Source organism: Pleurodeles waltl, chromosome 8, assembly GCF_031143425.1.
Source record: "Pleurodeles waltl isolate 20211129_DDA chromosome 8, aPleWal1.hap1.20221129, whole genome shotgun sequence".
In the NCBI taxonomy this organism is placed as follows: Eukaryota; Metazoa; Chordata; class Amphibia; order Caudata; family Salamandridae; genus Pleurodeles; species Pleurodeles waltl.
The window spans coordinates 1,442,436,543-1,442,456,980 of NC_090447.1; the positions used below are offsets into that span (position 1 = coordinate 1,442,436,543).

At 44.9% G+C, this 20,438-nt stretch overlaps 1 protein-coding gene across 2 annotated transcripts in view; it reads left to right on the forward strand.

Annotated features, from left to right (window-relative positions):
* The window catches only part of UMODL1 (uromodulin like 1), a 499,986-nt gene that overhangs the window by 172,092 nt on the left and 307,456 nt on the right, over window positions 1-20,438 (forward strand). For both annotated transcript variants that reach the window (XM_069202600.1, XM_069202601.1), the window contains exons 6-7: window positions 8,705-8,845; window positions 12,554-12,670. In XM_069202600.1, the coding sequence (XP_069058701.1) occupies window positions 8,705-8,845; window positions 12,554-12,670 (258 nt within the window). The remainder of the gene's footprint in view (window positions 1-8,704; window positions 8,846-12,553; window positions 12,671-20,438) is intronic.

Below are 20,438 nucleotides of genomic sequence, written 5' to 3' on the forward strand. Positions count from 1 at the left end.
GGGGTGTGTTTAGGATTTTTAGCCACACCAGTGGGTGGGCTCAGCCAGATGTAACCTCCAAAAATCACTTTCAGCAATGATGGATTTTTGAGGAATGTTGCTCCCTGGGATTGGTTTTTGCCACACTTCCCAGGAAGTGGTCATCACAGGGGGAAGACCCTGCCCTTGATTGGAGAACCAGGACCCCCCTGTTTTTCACCCAGGAGCAAGGATAAAACTGGCACACCTGCAACCCCACCTCAGTTCCCTACCAGATCCCTATCAGATTCCAACAAGGAAGAACTACAGAAGAAGAAGGACTGCCGTGCTGGACCCCTGGCCTGCACCTGGACACTGCACTCTGGAGGACGGCACCAGCTGCACACTTAGACTTCACCACAAGAAGGACTTTGCCTTGCTTCAATTGGTTCAAGGAGGGACTCCCTGTTTGCTACAGGAGAAAACCTTCTAACTAGTGTTGCCTGCACCAACTCCTGAAGAAACCAACCAGCTGACCACTGTCCAGTGACCAAAAATGTGTTTGCGCCAGGTGCACTCTGGGAGTTGTAGTACGCACCCCCCAAGGAGCATCTCAGAGCTTCTGGAACCTTGGGGTGAACTGTGGACCTCAAAAGAACCCTAAAAGAACATCTGGAAGAAGATCCAGAAGTTTGGAGAAGTTTGGAGAACTTTTGGAAAAAAGCTCCATAGAGAGACCGATCCTCCGCGGCAACTCTAGCCCGCTTGCCTCAACTGTGACCCGGCCGGACTTGCAGGTTCGTCCCGGTGAAGAAAATCTCCAAAAAAGTGACCAAGTCCGAACGTAGAAAGTTGACCGGGACCTCCGAGGCAGTGTATCCGAAGAGGGCTCCAAGGACATCGGATCAAGATTCAGGTTTGCCCCGGTCAAAGGATTTTCACCTCGAAAAAACGACTAAGTCCGAAGGTAAAAATCTCCACCAAGGGCTCCCATGACGTGTATCCGAGGATGAGTTCCAGGCAGTTGGATTGGACTGGCATGTTTGTCCAGCTGAAGAAAATCTCCAGAAAAACGACTAAGTTCTAAGGTAAACTTTTGACCGAGGCCTCCCGGGGGCTGTAGCCGAGTCAGGCTCCATCGCGGTCGACCTTAAAATTTGACTTTGCCCCGGTCGAGGTGCGACCAGATTGGCGCTTTTTGTTTCTATGCGCTAGAGAGCATTAATTCTTTAAAAATTCCTAGCTCCGGTTCTCCTTATCCAATTTGATGTGTTTTGGTGTTATTTTAAAGCTAAAAGTATCTCCTATTTTTATAAATTGATTTTGGATTTTTAAACTGTATCCGGTGTTTTATTTAATTACTGTTTTGTGATATTTGAATGCTTAATGTTTTGTCTCCAAAGTTAAGCCTTGTCACTGGCCGACGCCCACACACCCTCCCTGGTGCGGGTCACGACCAGTGGCCGACACCAGGAAGGGTATCAATAAATCCTCGGGTGCGTCGCACCCGAGGATTTTTTTTTTTTTAATCCCCCCCCGGGAGACACGGAAGCTTCCGTGTCTCCCCCCGACCCCCACCCGCCCCTTTGTGACGTCAGCGCGCCTTGCGGCCGCTTCCTGCTTTGATGGGGAAAACGGCCTTTCCCACGTTCGGGAAGGCCTCGTAAGAAAGGGGAGTGTCTCCCCTTTCTTACGAGGCCTTCCTGAAAGTGTTTCCTGGCCCCCGATCGCAGCACAGCTGCGATCGGGGGCCAGGAAACACCACTAGACGCCAGGGATTTCACTTTGGGGGGGCAGCCCCCTCGGAAAACGGGCCGCCCCCCCCGGGGGCATAATTAATTTAAAAAAAAAATGTAGGTGCCCCCTGGGGGGGGGGGGGGGGAGTGGGGGGGCTCGATCGCAGACCCCCCCAGGGGATTGTTTTTTTTTCATAAAAATAAAAAATAAATAAAATGACAGGGGGTCGCCCGTGGGCAGGGTGACCCCCTGTGGGGACAATTTTTTTTTATAGATGTTGTAGGGTTTCCCTGGGGGCCATTTTGGCCCCCAAGGAAACCATACAACAACTAAAAAAAATAGATCTATATATAGATCTATATTTATATATCTATGTAGATAGATATATCTATGTACATGGATATATCTATAGATATATCTATGTACATATATATATATATATATATATAGAGGTAGACCTATATATACCAAAGAGATTTATAAAGTGTGCTACTCACCTGTGAGGGTCTCAAGGCGCTTGGGGGGGGGCGGGGGGAGGGAAAGGGGCTGGGAGGTTCACTGTTCGAAAAGCCAGGTTTTGAGGCCCTTCCTGAAAAGAAGTAGGTTTTGGGTCTTGCGAAGGTGGGTTGTGAGGGCGTTCCAGGTTTTGGGTGCAAGGTAGGAGAAGGATCTGCCCCCGGTGGTGGTGTGTTTGATGCGGGGGACAGAGGCGAGAGAGAGGTCAGCTGAGCGGATGTTTCGTGTGGGGGTGTGGAAGGTGACTCTCGTTGAGGTAGGCAGGGCCTGTGTTGTGGAGTGATTTGTGTGCGAGGATGAGGATCTTGAAGGTGATCCTTTTGTCAATGGGGAGCCAGTGGAGGGATTTGAGGTGTGGAGAGATGTGTTTGTGTCGGCGGAGGTCGAGGATGAGTCGTGCTGCTGAGTTCTAGATGCGTGTAGTTTGCGCTTGAGTTTTAGAGTGGTGCCGGCGTAGAGGGTGTTTCCGTAATCAAGCCTGCTGCTGATGTGTGCGTGAGTGACAGTTTTTCTGGTCTCTGTGGGGATCCATTTGAATGTTTTTCAGTATACGGAGTGTGTTGAAGCATGAGGAGGTGAGAGCGTTGATTTGTTGGGTCATCGAGAGGGAGGAGTCTAGGATGATGCTGAGGTTGCGTGCGTGGTTGGCGGGGGTGGGTGCAGGGCCTAGCGTGGTGGGCCACCATGAGGGGTCCCAGGTGTTTTTGTGTGGGCCAAAGAGGATTATTTCGGTTTTGCTTGAGTTGAGTTTCAGGTGATTGGCTGTCATATATATCTCACTTTTGTCAATATGTGTGTGGTTTCCCTGGGGGGAAAAGGGTCCGACTTGTCTAGTGGCAGTTTTAGTGCCATAAAGAAGCGCAGAAGGTTTATATGCCTACTGCAAAGAGCAAATCTGTATTTTATGTAAATAGCTGAGTACATTAGCAAAGTCTATGGAGAGATGAAGGGCACTTTTGCTGGGTGGTAATGAGGGAATCCGAGGAGGAGGGAGTGGGAGCACCAATAATGATTGTTGGACTGGGCGCAGGAGGTGCTAAAGACTGTGACGAATGGTATGTGACAAGGTGTTTTTTGAGTGTCTTGAAAGTACGTGCTGATTGAGGGAAGAAGCGCAGGTAAGGTGGCCTCTACTGTTGCACGTATCTCACACACCATCGATTTTGTGACTGTCTACGTAGGCTAGTGTTTTAGAGCAACAGTTTAGCCAATAGCAGAGATGGCATCTTGATGGATGACTGCTGCCTGCACTCAGGTTATAGAGGACCGCTCTGACATAGGATCAGAGACTGAGACATCAGATACTGAGACAGCATCTGAGGGATAGGACAATGGCGCAGACTCTGGGAGTGATTTTTCAGTCAGAGGAGTCCCATTCGATAACTCCTCTTCCAGTACATTATGAGGGAGGTGATGAGGACAGTCCTGCTGTCCCTTCGCAAGCTGTTTGTGCAACTGGGTAATAGTGGGTTAGGCCAACCCAGAGAGCAGGTGAATGCGGCGGCAAGCAGAGAGAGAGTGCTCTCTTGGGAGCTCCCCAATTTAGTTCAGCCCCAAATTCCACCACCCAAATCATATTGTGGAGACATCAAAATTATCCATGGCAAAACAAACTGGTTTTGTAAGGCAGGCACCTGTGTTTTTGGTCCTGGATTCGGCGGCCATATAGAGAAACACACTAAAGCCAAACATTTCTGGAAACTAGACATTCGGGGGAGTCCACAGAGGTGTGACTTGTGTGGCTTCCCCAAAGTTTTCTTACCCAGAATACCCTGCAAAGCTGAAATGTTGAAAAAAAACTCAATTTTTCTCGCATTTCTGTCACACAAACTACAGGAATATGCTGGGATCCACAATATTCCTACCACCCAGTGACTCCTCACCTGTCCTGATAAAAACACTATCCCACTTGAGTGCCTACACCTAGTGTCTGTGTCAGGAATGGATCACCCCAGGGTCAACAGCTGCCTCACGTAAGGATCAACATTGACCGTTGTGTGATCTATTCCTGTCGCAGGCACCAGGCCTAACCACACAAGTGAGGTATCATTTTTATCGGGAGGCTTGGGGGAACGCTGGGTGGAAGGAAATTTGTGGCTCCTCTCAGATTCCAGAACTTTCTGTCACCGAAATGTGAGGAAAACTTGTTTTTTTAGCCACTTTTTGAGGTTTGCAAAGGATTCTGGGTAACAGAACCTCGTCCGAGCCCCGCAAGTCACCCCTCCTTGGATTCCCCTAGGTCTCTAGTTTTCAGAAATGCACAGGTTTGGTAGGTTTCCCTAGGTGCCGGCTGAGCTAGAGGCCAAAATCTACAGGTAGGCACTTTGCAAAAAACAGCTCTGTTTTCTGTGATGTGTCCACGTTGTGTTTTGGGGCATTTCCTGTCGCGGGCGCTAGGCCTACCCACACAAGTGAGGTATCATTTTTATCGGGAGACTTGGGGGGACGCTGGGTGGAAGGAAATTTGAGGCTCCTCTCAGATTCCAGAACTTTCTGTCACCGAAATGTGAGGAAAACTTGTTTTTTTAGCCACTTTTTGAGGTTTGCAAAGGATTCTGGGTAACAGAACCTGGTCAGAGCCCCGCGAGTCACCCCATCTTGGATTCCCCTAGGTCTCTAGTTTTCAAAAATGTACAGGTTTGGTAGGTTTCCCTAGGTGCCGGCTGAGCTAGAGGCCAAAATCTACAGGTAGGCACTTTGCAAAAAACAGCTCTGTTTTCTGTGATGTGTCCACGTTGTGTTTTGGGGCATTTCCTGTCGTGGGCGCTAGGCCTACCCACACAAGTGAGGTATCATTTTTATCGGGAGACTTGGGGGGACACTGGGTGGAAGGAAATTTGAGGCTCCTCTCCGATTCCAGAACTTTCTGTCACCGAAATGTGAGGAAAACTTGTTTTTTTAGCCACTTTTTGAGGTTTGCAAAGGATTCTGGGTAACAGAACCTGGTCAGAGCCCCGCGAGTCACCCCATCTTGGATTCCCCTAGGTCTCTAGTTTTCAAAAATGTACAGGTTTGGTAGGTTTCCCTAGGTTCCGGCTGAGCTAGAGGCCAAAATCTACAGGTAGGCACTTTGCAAAAAACAGCTCTGTTTTCTGTGATGTGTCCACGTTGTGTTTTGGGGCATTTCCTGTCGCGGGCGCTAGGCCTACCCACACAAGTGAGGTATCATTTTTATCGGGAGACTTGGGGGGACGCTGGGTGGAAGGAAATTTGAGGCTCCTCTCAGATTCCAGAACTTTCTGTCACCGAAATGTGAGGAAAACTTGTTTTTTTAGCCACTTTTTGAGGTTTGCAAAGGATTCTGGGTGACAGAACCTGGTCAGAGCCCCGCGAGTCACCCCATCTTGGATTCCCCTAGGTCTCTAGTTTTCAAAAATGTACAGGTTTGGTAGGTTTCCCTATGTGCCGGCTGAGCTAGAGGCCATAATCTACAGGTAGGCACTTTGCAAAAAAACAGCTCTGTATTTTGTGAAAAAATGGGATGTGTCCACGTTGTGTTTTGGGGCATTTCCTGTCGCGGGCGCTAGGCCTACCCACACAAGTGAGGTATCATTTTTATCGGGAGACTTGGGGGAACATAGAATAGCAAAACAATTGTTATTGCCCCTTATCTTTCTCTACATTTTTTCCTTCCAAATATAAGAGAGTGTGTAAAAAAGATGTCTATTTGAGAAATGCCCTGCAATTCACATGCTAGTATGGGCACCTCGGAATTCAAAGATGTGCAAATAACCACTGCTCCTCAAAACCTTATCTTGATCCCATTTTGGAAATGCAAAGGTTTTCTTGATACCTCTTTTTCACTCCTCATATTTCAGCAAATGAATTGCTGTATACCCAGTATAGAATGAAAACCAACTGCAGGGTGCACCTCATTTATTGGCTCTGGGTACCTAGGGTTCTTGATGAACCTATAAGCCCTTTATATCCCCGCAACCAGAAGAGTCCAGCAGACAAAACGGTATATTGCTTTCAGAAATCTGACATCGCAGGAAAAAGTTACAGAGTAAAACATAAAGAAAAATGGCTGTTGTTTTCAGCTCAATTTCAATATTTTTTTATTTCAGCTGTTATTTTCTGTAGGAAAACCTTGTAGGATCTACACAAATGACCCCTTGCTGAATTCAGAATTTTGTCTAGTTTTCAGAAATGTTTAGCTTTCCGGGATCCAGCATTGGTTTCACACCCATTCCTGTCACTAACTGGAAGGAGGTTGAAAGCACCAAAAATAGTAAAAATGGGGTATGTCCCAGTAAAATGCCAAATTTGTGTTGGAAAATGTGGTTTTCTGATTTAAGTCTGCCCGTTCCTGAAAGGTGGGAAGATAGTGATTTCAGCACCAGAAACCCTTTGTTGATAGCATTTTCAGGGAAAAAACCACAAGCCTTCTTCGGCGGCCCTTTTTTCCAATTTTTTTGGAAAAAACTAAATTTTCACTGTATTTTGGCTATTTTCTTGGTCTCCTCCAGGGTAAACCACAAACTCTGGGTACCATTAGAATCCCTAGGATGTTGGAAAAAAAGGACGCAAATTTGGCGTGGTTAGCTTATGTGGACAAAAAGTTATGAAGCCCTAAGCGCGAACTACCCCAAAAAGCCAAAAAAGGGCTCAGCACTGGGGGGGAAAAGGCCCAGCAGCTAAGGGGTTAAGCGACTGCTGATACACTGGTCCGGCATACGTAAACAATTACATCAGCTTTTCCAAACCTTCCAGACAGATCCGCGCATCCGGAAAGTTACTTCTACAAATCCCACTCATATGGAAAATTAGATCTGGTAGTCGAGCCTTCTCCTACATGGGTCCTCAAATTTGGAATGACCTGCTGTTACTCATGAGAGCCTACTACTCACTTTGTGAATTTTGCAAGAAGCTGAAGACCTGGCTTTTCAAGTAGTACCACTATGCCCTAGGTGTGTCTGGACTCACACCTGCTCAGCATCAGGATACTGTCCCTGGTGATAGTGCATTCTACAAACCTGTATAACAAACATAACAGAGCATTGTTGATTGTTTCACTTCTTTACAGCCTTTTTTACACAGCCGTCTCTGGGCAATCCTGACTCAACTTTTTGTTTTTCACTCAGGTACTGTATTCCTCTGTCTGTTATTTCTGACGTTTTTCTTTTTCTGTTCTGCTGTCATTATGAGCCATTATTGTTTTTTTATTACAGTCACCACTGATATTTTGACTTTGCAGCACTACCGTAGGAGCCTGCATACGGTAGTTAGGTATAGTGTACCTATGATTACCTAAAATTTACAATTTGCATACTGCTTCTCCTCAGGATTTACACTGCACTACCCTGTTATTGACTGCTTCAAGCTCACAAATTATATATCCTGTTAAAAACCTCTTACAATATCCTTTCTTATACCGAGACAAATGCGCAACCTGATCGCCATCACATTTTCAGCCTTCGTTTTACTCCCTATTTCCATGAATATCTACATGATTTATATCCATATACTTTCATTCATCGATGCATTGGCTGCCACAGCCCAACCCTCTACCTGTCCTCCTTATCTCCTCTAAGTAGACATGATGGGTTTGGTCCCTACTTCTTCTCTTTCTCAGTGATGCTCTACCTAATGAACCATTCTGTTGAATGCTAGAAACCACCACCTTGATTCCGTTCTCAACTGCATACATTTTTGACGGGCACCTGCTGTTACAAGCTCACACATAATCCACCCCTCCCCCAAATTTCTAATTGCAAGACATTTTCAACCATTCATCTCTGTTCTGCACTTACCTCTTTCTCAAGCGCATTATTGCTTGACTTTGTTCGATAGTGGGCTGCACTTCCTTTTCACCATCACACAATAGCAGCATATTCATAGTCAAAGCGAAAAACTGTCAAAAGCACATTACTATATAACTTTATATAAGCAATAAGCAGTACTATAGAAGGTGTGATGTGTGTGAAGCTGTGGAACCAGTTTGCAGTGACAACACTACATTAGCAAATTGCATAATTTGCAGAGGTTGACAAAAAAGTGTCTTTAGCTCACACCACTCAAAAGTTACTAAAATCTCCGCTATATGTGGTGCCCCTTTACAAAGGCTAACTAGTCATCCATCAGTTTCACGTTGCTGTAGGTGATAAACTGGTACTAACAAATTGAAACCTTGACAAAATGTGCTGTGCTGCTACATTATACCACAAAATTGGCCTTTTATTATCAGATAATTTAATGAACCTTGCTGCATAATTTGGTCCTCCGCTGTGTGTGTGTGTGTGTGTGTGTGTGCATACGCTCACACACCAAACACACACGTCCTCTCCCCTTCCCTGCACTCAACCCTCCACACTATCTTACCTGATTATTAAGAAAACTCAGTGAACTAGTGATTTGCACATATTAAAGCACCAATGTGGGCACAGGGCATGCTTGTACTTTTCCTGGATCTTATGCACAATATCTGGTTCTACTTCACTTCTGATGTCCAAACTTTAGACAGTATTTGTGAAATGATTTTTTTTCTACACAGATGTGAATGAATGCACGTACCCCGAGCTCAATGTTTGTTCCAAAGAGGAGGTCTGCAGAAATCTAGATGGCTTCTATAACTGTTATGGCCATCATGAACCTCCTGGCATGAACAGCAGCCGACCGGATGATAGATTCCCAGGTGAGACAAAACCTCATGACATCCCATTAAGGAAAGATGGCACACGATTGAAATGGTAATGCCACAGGAGGATCTTTTGTATCCTTAAAAGTGGCTAATGCTAATGTGCCAAAAATGTTCATAGCCTTTCAGTGCGCACATTGGGCAAATCCAAACGCTCCATCTGTGGGTACATGGTTTCAGATGTAATGCAAAATAAAAAGAAATTCAAACTTACCACTAATGAAAGGGAATCTGGTCTCTTTTGCCCTTAAGCTAAATTCCTCAGCAGTACCAGCCTAAGCTGTTTGAAGGTAGCAAGTACTTATCTCTGCAAGCCGGACTGGGAACCCAAAGCAGTCCTGGCAATTTTATCAGACCAGCTGTTGTTACTGGAGGCTGATTTTGGAGCACTGCTGCAAACCGGGGCCCCAGTAACAAAACCGGCCCACACCACTGCAAAACCGACCCCCACCCTTCCAGCCTTCTGGGGAAATGCCCATTGCCCGCTACGGCCAGTCCGGCCCTGCATTTGGTCGGAGCTTGGGTGGGAATGTATTGATTTTTTCCCAGTTACGAACATTTGTTAAAAATATTTTTGGTAAGTGGTTATTAAGGCCAGAGCATCTAAAATTCGAAAGGAAGTTTAGATAACACAACATTTGTCCACAATTTCTTGGTTTAGATCAGTATGTGCCTATGGCACACTTGGGTGCTTACTAATAAATCGCCCAGGCAAGTGCAAAAAAGATGTCGGTGATTATACAACTTCCTCTTACATTATTCCAATGAACCTTTGATGCCACATAGAATCAGTAGATGGCAGCCAGCATGACACCTGTTGTCTGCTATTTGTGGTTGGATTATGATAATACAAGGAGTGTGACTGGGGTACTCTTGTGATATAGTTCAATGTGTGATGGTTAGCCGGTTTATGATCATCTATAGATTCTTATTAATGGACATTCATTCTTCAAAATGCCTAGGGCAGTGGAACTGACATCCTGCACCCTTTAGACCCCAAAATATCACAGGGTTGACCTTTTATCTCACCCTTTCACCTCTCCACAGACCCTATTTGCTGTTGAGGGACGAGCAAGGGCTTGAATAAATGAAGTAACTAGGGCTCCTTCATCCCTGTCCTTAGTGAGGATGCCTTCATGAGTCCAAGAACTGGGTTAGAACGAGCCATACCAGGGTACCAAAGATCAAGCCAGTGATATCAACTGCTATCCTTCATTAATGTCAATAGTCTGTTCATGTATGTTTCTGCGGTAGCTCAATGTATGATTGGTCGGCTGATTATTGATGCTCTGTAGATACTGATTAATGCACACTACTGAAAAAACCTCAATGTATGATGGGCGTACTTGTGGTAAATCAGTAAGAATTCGTTGCCAAGGTTGGAACTGTGTGGGGAAAGATTAAGTTGAGAGGAGTTGCTGCTCATGGAAGGAGAGTTTCAGCAAGGAGAAGTTGAGTTAAGATTTTGTGACGAATGTGAGAACTGAAGGAGCATGAAAGTGATGAAACAAGACACTGTTAATTGGCCACTTACAAGACCAAGACCCCAGAGCCCTGAAGAAGGCCTCTCATGGGATGGAAACAAAGGATCATATATTTCCCGTTCTACTAGACAATGGTAGGTTAAACCTTTGATTTATGGGCCAAGCTTGGAATATGGAGGCAGTCATTGACACACGTCTGTCACTTGCTCTTTAGTAGTCCCCTTTCTTCTGTATGTAATTCTTGGCATAATGGAGAAACCATTTTATGAGAAGGTCAAGCATGACAACATGCTGACACCAGCACAATTGAAATAATTATTGACTTATTGGGGTCACCCACTTCATATTTTTTTAAAGAAGAGGTTGAGTCTAGGGGAGCAACCAGCTTCAGAGGCTTGGCACATCATGAAGGTACTTCAACAGTTAATAAGAGCCCTTTCAGAGCCCATGTATGTAGAGCAAATTTATGTAAAACTTGTGCTTTAAAATTCACAATTTAACCCCATTATTTAAACAAATTTCTGGGTGGGAGAACCATCTCAACCTTCCTAGAAAAAGTTAAACTCACTCGCTCCTCTTGGTAATTGTTGTGCCCCACCCCTTTCAAAGCTCACCAGCTGCCAAGGTAAACTGTGAGTCGAAATCATTGGGCTTGGCCTTTGCCCAATTACTTTTTATTCTCAGACCACCTCGATGAGCAAATAGGAACCACCATTCCCTGTCTTCTCGCTGACAGAGTTGGTTGACACATATGCTCAGCCACTGCTCTCTCTGATAAACCAAACACTTTGGGAAGCACTACTAATAGACATCTTTGAAGGGACATCATCCTCCTGGTGGCAAAATATCACCTGCTCAAGTTCTAAGTTACTTTCATAGTGCTCGTACACAAACGTTTCTTGGTGCTGTAGGAGACACCACCAAGATAAAATAAATTAGCAGGGAAGAGCCATACTAACAAGTTTTAAATAGAAGAGTTTTCAGCCTTTTCCGGAACATCATGAGGGAAGGAAGTGCGCAAGGGCAGTCCCGCCTGAATCCTCAAAGCAGGGTGCTGCTCTTCTGCATGAAAGGTTGCACACACATATCCTGTGGATGGGGGTGAATGCTTCAGCACCATCACCCACCACCGTGGGTGCAGTGTCCAAATCCGCTACAGACAGGGCATTGGGCAGAGCCAAGTTAACTTCAGGGGCAGCCGATCCAACGCTCCCATGATGACTATCAATTAAAAAACACTATACTATAGACCTTGTTACTTGAATAACTCTTGTGATCACATGACTTTAATAATAGTTTGTTTTATCGATCACACCACACACTGAATTTTTGGTGTTATTAATTCCTAACTGAGTGTTACTCTTTTTATCATCCTTGGAAAAAGTACTGTATTAGTCAACCATGTGGATCCAAACTTGTTGTTAATTGCAGACCTCTGGACAGGTGCTCAGGCTGTCAAAGCGACCATAGGAGTTGATGAAATAGAAAGGAAATAAATAATTACATTTGGAAGATAAACATGTTCCAGCTGTGTGGCTTATTTATTCTCTCTACTCTTTATGTTCCTTAAAAGAAACTATTTTTCTTTCTTTGATTTTATTCCTGTTTTCATTCTCCTTCCTCGTGTTCTTTGTTTTTTTCTGTTTTATCCGCCTTTCTTTCAGATAGCCTGCCTTCCTTTGACTTGTGTCTTATTCCCCCTCTCTTCAAACCTAAAACTTTCCAATCTGCTCCTTTTCAATTCCCTACCATATTGTCTAACCTTCCATCACTTCATTCCTTCCTTCAGTCTCCTGCCTTCCATCCCTTCCCCTTTCTTTCTGTCTAATATCTTTCTCCTTCTTCATATAGTACTTTGCATCCCTCCACCAACTCTCTTATATAGTTTCTTCCCACACTACAATCTTTCCATTTTCCTTTCATCCACAATAGTGTAAGATTCTCCCTTACTCTCTACTGTCTCCTTTACTTTACTCCCTCCATGATTTCCCTGCCTCGCTCACTTCTTACACACTTCCTTCCATACTCTTTTTCTTCCATTTTCTCCTGTCTACCTGTGTGTGTCACTTTTCCCCTGTGCCTAATATCTCAACCAAACACCATCCACCTCCCAACCTTACTTGCACACTCCTTCCTACTCCCATTCTGCACTTTCTTAACATTCCCTCTTCATTCCATTTGATCTTGTCTTCTTGCATCTTACCTTTTTATTCCTCCCCAGATACGATGAACTCCACACCAAGATTAGCGCTTGATCCTTTTCCAACCACCAATGGACCGTTCCATGAAGGGATCACAACACCTGTCTTGTCCTCCAGCCTTACTGATCCATGGTGCTGTAAGTATTGCTACTTAACTTCGTGTTTTAGCTCTTGCAACAGCTGTAGCAGCGGTTGCTAAACTTGTGTGAACATGCATGTAAGGTGACATCTATAATTCAGAAAACTGCCACTCTGCAATGCTGTTAAGTTACACAGTGTAGCCTTTGCACTATTTAAGAGGATCAAAAAATAAAAAAATACCTTATTTACTTGGTGGCATCCCAAGTACTTTAATAGCTGAAGTACATTTGAAGAAATGACACATGATGTGTGTCATGATCTACTGGTAGCTTAACATGTCAAACAATACAAGTGTATGCAACTGTTGAGGTCATGTACTATTAGAGTATTCCTTTGTTACATTATGATAATGCCAGTGGGGTTTACAGTAGGACAAGAAGTTTATGAGGTGGTTCCCAGATTCTTTGACAAAGATGCAAGAGTGATAGTTTTAAAAGTAATGTGTCCAAATGTTGGTCAAAACTGTGCGCATTACCATGAGTAGAGATTGTCCTCATAAGCTTGTGTTCCAGGGTGGATGGAAGACTTGTTGTTAGTTTATTGTATTTTCGTGTGGCGTATGTATAGTGTGTTGGCCCTGGGTAGGTTTCACGGGTAGTCAGGTAAGAGGCAACCCTGTCTGTTGTGCGTAATTAGGAGAGTGTGTCTTTATGTTCTTGTGCTTGAGGGCTGCCCGCCTGTCATGTGTAGTTGGGGCAGCGTGTCTGTTTAAAGTGTGGTTTATGTTCTTGTGCTTGAGGGCTGCCAGTCTGTTGTGTGTGGTTGGGAGTGTGTGTCTGTTTATAGTGTGGTTTATGTTCTTGTGCTTGAGGCTGCCCCGTCTGTTGTGTGTGGTTGGGAGAGTGTGTGTTTATAGTGTGGTTTATGTTCTTCCTGTGCTTGAGGGCTGCCTCGTCTTTTGTGTGTGATTGGGAGAGTGTGTGTTTATAGTGTGGTTTATGTTCTTGTGCTTGAGGGCTGCTCGGCTGTCGTGTGTGGTTAGAAGAGTGTGTCTGTTTATAGTGTGGTTTATGTTCTTGTGCTTGAGGACTGCCAGTCTGTTGTGTGTGGTTGGGAGAGTGTGTCCGTTTATAGTGTGGTTTATATTCTTGTGCTTGAGGCTGCTCCATCTGCTCTGTGTGGTTGGGAGAGTGTGTGTTTATAGTGTGGTTTATGTTCTTCCTGTGCTTGAGGGCTGTCCGGCTGTCGTGTGTGGTTAGAAGAGTGTGTCTGTTTATAGTGTGGTTTATGTTCTTGTGCTTGAGGGATGCCTTGTCAGTCATGTGTAGGTGGGACAGGGTCTGTGTTCTTGTGTTTCAGAATCAGACAAATGCTCCATTCATGTCACTGCAGAATTGTCGCTGTCCTTAAGCCTGTGGTGAATCAAATGGATAGGGCTGCACTTGTACATGCCTACTAGTTTCTTAACGTCAGGCCGATTTGCTTGTTGCTCATCCTCATCTCATAACTACTTGCAAGAGAACCTCTTTGGTATGGATGCATCATATCGCTATAGATTTTGCCTTTCCCATCACCCCAGAAATACCCCGCCTTCTGGGACACCCAAGTAGACAGTGGTCCAAAAAGTTGGTTGTTAAAGTGGCCTCTACTGATACTGACACATATCCACCCATCTACTTTCTGACACTGTGAAAAATTGGGTTGATGGATGAGGGGGGTGAAACCCTCCTCAGGCAGCAGCCACAGTTTACAAAAAGTCACTAAATTAGCCTGTACTTAACCCTCTGATAGCTTGACACAAAGCATTCAGTTTTAGCTCAGAAGCAATGTGTAACTTATTTATGCAGCATTTAAACAGCAATAAAGTGAAAATACAGCACAAGACAAATCCCACACCAATTTACTAAATAAAGTAAATATTAATAAATTATTTGACATCAAAACCACAAAAATCCAACTCAAGTCATCAACTTTTAAAGTTTAAAGTATAAAATAGCACCTAAAAGATCAAAACGCCAACCACAGATATCTAGTCACGCAAGAATGGCGCAAAGTCAAATGTTTTGGTGGACTACAGTACAGGTTGGATACACCAAGCAGATTGGGCCATGGTCCTGGGCAGTGCAGAGGTCCCCCTGAGGACCCCATTACTGCCTTTCCGCCAGACTTTTCATGTCGGGAGCCCGGCATGAAAAGGCTGGGGGAGAGGGAAGTCTTGAAAAGCACAGTGGTGCTGAACTCAGCGCTGCTGTGGCTGACCATGACCTCGACCGCCGCTGACTCATCAGGATCCATGATGCTGGCGGTGGCAGCAGTCCCCTGGTGGTCTGACTACCAGGGTTGTTATCAGGCAGTCACAAGACCGCAAAACCTGTTATCAGGCACTAAGGGCCTGATTACAACTTTGGAGGAGGTGTTAATCCGTCCCAAATGTGACGGATATACCACCAGCCGTATTACGAGTTCCATAGGATATAATGGACTCGTAATATGGCTGGTGGTATATCCGTCACTTTACCGTCACTTTTGGGATGGATTGACACCTCCTCCAAAGTTGTAATCAGGCCCTAAGTCTCTTCTATGGAAATCAAAAATCTCCAGTTGGACGAAGCTGCAGGATATGTCCGATAATCGCTTCACAAAACCAGATACCCCTTGTGGGAGGATCATCTTAACAGAAGTTGGTGTAGCCGAGAAGAACGTTGCAGGAGATGCTGTGAAGTCAGGCTGACCAGTGATGCACCTCGGACGGACTGGAAAGCAGGTAGGTTCCTGTCTCCTCTGTGTTCTCAGAACACTTTATGCCAGAAATTGTCTAAGTCCCAAGTTTTGGATTTGGGCTATCTGGGCACCATTAGCACCACTTCCCAGGTTCTGGACTGGAGGGGCACCACATAGGGGGTCAGGACTCAGTTTGCTGGGTCCAGGTGCTGGTTCAAGATGGTTGAAGACTTTTCTTTCCCTGAAGTCCTGATGAGGAGGCCAGCCAACTAGCTCCTTGGAGTCACTCTGGAAATCCAAGATAAAGCCCTCCACTGGATCTCATCCTTCCTCTCCGACAGAACGCAGAGAGTCCGTCTCTCCCCTTTCCGCTCCAAAGCCACCAACCTCATCTGCGGCGTCCCCCAAGGATCCTCCCTCAGCCCTACGTTGTTCAACGTCTACATGGCCCCCCTCGCTCAACTGGCCCGCCAACATCATCTCAGCATCATCTCCTACGCCGACGACACCCAGCTCGTCCTCTCCCTGACCAAAGACCCGCTCACCGCCAAAACAAACCTCCACGAGGGACTAAAATCCATCGCCGATTGGATGAACAACAGTCGCCTGAAACTCAACTCCGACAAGACGGAAGTCCTCATCCTCGGGCGCACTCCCTCGGCCTGGAACGACTCATGGTGGCACTCCGTCCTCGGACCCCCGCCCACCCCTGCCAGCCACGCAAGAAACCTCGGCTTCATCCTGGACTCCGACCTCACCATGTCCAAACAGGTCAGCGCCGTCTCCTCCTCCTGTTTCAACACCCTTCGAATGCTCCGCAGAATCTTCAAGTGGATTCCAACAGAAACCAGAAAGACGGTGACCCAAGCCCTCATCAGCAGCAGACTTGACTACGGCAACGCACTCTACACAGGCATCCCAACCAAAGACATCAAACGACTCCAACGTATCCAAAATGCCTCCGCCCGACTGATCCTCGACATACCCCGCCGAAGTCACATCTCCCCTCACCTTAAGGAACTCCACTGGCTCCCGGTAGACAAGAGGATCACCTTTAAACTCCTGACCCACGCTCACAAGGCACTTCACAACACCGGACCCTCCTACCTCAACACCAGACTTAACTTCTACACTCCAACACGTCAACTCCGATCCGCCAACCTCGCCCTCGCCATCGTACCCCGAATCCAGCGCAAGATATCCGGAGGCAGATCCTTCTCCTTCCTCGCCGCCAAGACCTGGAACTCTCTCCCCACTTCTCTTCGCCAGACCCAGGACCTCCTCGCATTCAGAAGGCTCCTCAAGACCTGGCTCTTCGACCGCTAAATCAGCAGCGCTCCCCCCCCCCCCCTCAGCGCCTCGAAACCCTGACGGGTACATAGCGCGCTTTATAAATGCTATGATTGATTGATTGATTGATTGGAAGTCCTAGGTTCAAGCTGGTAAAGAGGTCTCAGGCAGCAGGGCAGTCCTATGAGGGTGCAGGGTAGGCTTCAAGCAGCTAGAAGTCGTCTTGGTGTAGCAATGCAGCCCTCTGAAGGACACAGCAGGCCATAGGCAGCAGGGTAGTCCTCTGAAAGTCTTTTCACAGGTCAAGAAGTAGATTGGAGAGTGGGTCTATGTTTGGAATTTCCTGCCTCCCTGTTCTGATCCCACGTATCCTGAAGTCGCAGTAGGCTAGTATGAAGTTCTTTGTGTGTGAGATGAGGCAGTGTCTTTGAAGTGCAAGTAGAGCTGTGGACAGCTCCGCCCCCTATCCTCCCTCGAATAGCCCACCCTGCAAACACCCACGCTGTCTATTGTGTGGCAGTCTAGAGAAATAGAGAGAGGCTAAATGCTAACTACACTTAGTCATGTGACGCAGGAAAATAGGCTGTAGGCACCAAATGATTAGGTCAAGAAAATACAAATTTTCTAAAAGTGGCATTTTTGTGACTTTAATATGATTCTATCTTTAAAGAAGGTTTTACATTATAATTCTCAGAAACCAAACATGAGATTCCTACTTGCTCCCAAACAAAAGGATATCAATTATTAAATGTAATAAGGTAATCCAATATTATCCTATGGTAAAGGTAGGCTTTGCAATAGTGAGAAACGCAAATGAGAATTTTCACTGCCCAGACATGTAAAACATAAAAGAACATGTCCAACTTTTTAAATATAACACATCCTGCCCTATGGGCTGTTTAGGGCCTAACCTATGGATGACATATGTAATTAAAAGGAACGTTTAGAACTGGCAAAAGGTTTATATTGCTAGTTGACTTGCCAGTTTAAAAGTGTACACATCATCCAATAGCAGGCCTGACACATGCTTTTAAAGGACTACTTCAGTGGGTGGCACACTAATTGCTTTAGGCCCACTAGTGGCATTTGATTTACAGCCCTGGGTACATGGTATAACACTTTACTAAGGACTTACAAGGAAAGTGATTGAGCCAATTGGGTGTACTCCATTTTACCTTGTTTAAAGGAGACAGATCAAGCACTTTAGCACTGGTTAGCAGCAGTAAAGCGCAGAGTTCTAAAAGCCAATAAAATGAGTTCAGAACCAAGAGGGGAGAAAGCAAAGAGGTTGGGGTTGACCTTGCAGAGAGGGCCAGGTTCAACAGGCACTAAGTACACTTCCACTTTCAGTAAGTGGATCTCAGCTCCTTAAAACAATTCATTTCTGATGATACACATCAAACAGCATCAATTCCTCTCCTCTGCATATGCTTCTTGCAGGCCTCCATGGAAGCAAAACAACACTGCAGACATCTTGAACTCAAGTGGAGATCACATTATTTGCCACAAGGTCTAGACCTTTATCTAAATGGAACTGAGCGATTACAAAAAGAATATCTATAGTACGAGAAGAAACTTTTATGTTATTCTGTACTGCTCCCAGTAAAATCAGATTCAATATTCTCAATAGTCTGAGCTTCCTGGAATGGTGCAATTACTCATCTGTGTCAGCACAAGCCCTTTGTGATGATTTGTTCATGTGATTTCTTGCAAACATCTTAAAGACCTTCAATTTCAGCTCTCCCCATTAATAAGTCTCTTAGGCAATTTTGCATATGGTATCAGATATGTTTTCAAGCTTTCCTCCTATTGAAGAAGACCTTGTGCTCACCACAATTAATGTTTCAACTTCTGATTCAACTCTTGATCCATTTTCTGCGAAACATCTTAAACATTAGATCTCTAGCTTAGCTCTGCAACTTACCCGGCTATAGAACCAATCAATATCTTCAGGAGAAGTACCCAAATTATGAAAACAAGTTATTGTCCTTACATTACTGAAACAGACTCATTTAACCTAAGTGACCATGCAGCTATCATTCTATGTCAAATCCACTCATTATTTGGAGCCTCACCAATCTGGATTTCAATCTAGTTTCAGTTCTGAATTGGTCATGATTGGTGTGGGCAATGAATTATGAATGTGCTTGGATGCTGTCTATTGACAATTATGATTTAGTTTCACCTTTCAACAGCCTTTGACACGATTTCCCACTCTATTATTGCTTCTTTCTTTTAGGAGAAGCAGGAGGAGTGGGAGTCCATGCCCTTGACTGGTTTGCCTCATTTGTGTTGATTCATTAGTATAAATGGGCTCTGGTGGTTTCAATGCAATCTTTTCAATTCATTTGTAAACGTGTCCAGTCTGAAGTACTTCAGGGCTCAGCTCTCAATCCTGCTCTATTTAAACTCTATGTTACTCCTTTAACATCCAATATTTGATATTTTGGATTTTTCGTTATTTTACTATATAGAAGATACTCAGTAGATTTTAAGCTTAGATAGCTACATGATGTCCCTTCAACCCAGATTTATGCAATGTAGTTTTCCAGTGTGCAATCGATGGACCACAACTCCTTGACACTTAACTCTTCTAAGCTGAAATTTAGATTTTCGGCAAAGTCTCCATCTGGAAATCCAGTTGGTGTTCAGTGGTGGTGGCACCTGCCCCTCTCCTGTTTCTTCTGCTAGGAACTTGGGAATCATCTTTGACACAAACCTTTCATCTCAGGAGCATATTTCTAAAACAGTCCCCACTTGCTTCTCTCTCTTTGAAGAATGAGCCTTCATTCATACTGACAGAGTACAGGAAAATATTTGTTCAAGACACTATTATGGCTCCACTGGATTACTGCAACACGGTTTTCCTATGACTCCCAAGAAACAGACCCATCGCCTACAAACCATTAAAAATGCAGTGGCATGTATTCTCTAGGAAGTCAGAAAGTTTTGTCATATGTCACATCACCTGCAAAATGTGCATAGGTTTACCTTTGAGCATTTCTGTTCAAGGCTCTCTTGTTTCTGACATGCTGCAATGCAAGCTTTAGCTCCCAGTCGCATACAGAAGTTGTTCAATAAGTACAAACCACCTTCCACGCTACATTCTGCCTCTACTAATCTTTTATGTATTTCCTAAATGAAGAATGGGAGAAGGGAGCCTGTTTTTAGTTATCTTATGGCCAAGAGGCATGGAACCAATTTCCACCCTGCCTTAGCATGACTCCTCCAATTTGTCATTTAGAAAACAACATAAAACCCACTTATACACGCTCTACTCCATTGATAGTCTATTTTTCTCCAGTTGTTTCTGTACTTTTATGTTCCTAGCACTAGGGTGCCTTGATTTGGTAGCAGTATATTTTAGAAATGGTCAGTCAATAAATCAATCAATCAATCAGATGGTTTACCTTGCGGATCAAACTGAGTAATGGGCCAGGTATTTGAGAACAACCAGGCTTGCACTGCTGTTTGAAACTCCAGGTGGTTTGGGAGGCTCCTTCATTTTGATTGGATGGAATTTTAGACTCTGTAGCGTCTTCCCCAGCCTGGTACCCACTGAATAACTAGGCCACACACAGAGCTATTCTAACAATTACATCACACAGTGATATGGAGTCCATGGGGAGAAAGGTTCTGTTCTAAATCATGCAAACACTACAGAACCTAGATGCCTGTATTACGTAGGATGTACCACCAAAGTGAGACCTTTTTTAAAATAGAAACATGTGGGGTTAAGGGATTGTGGGCACGGTGTATGTATGTCCAAGGACCGTATCCCTTGGACCGAATTCCAGATACCCTCATGTCAAC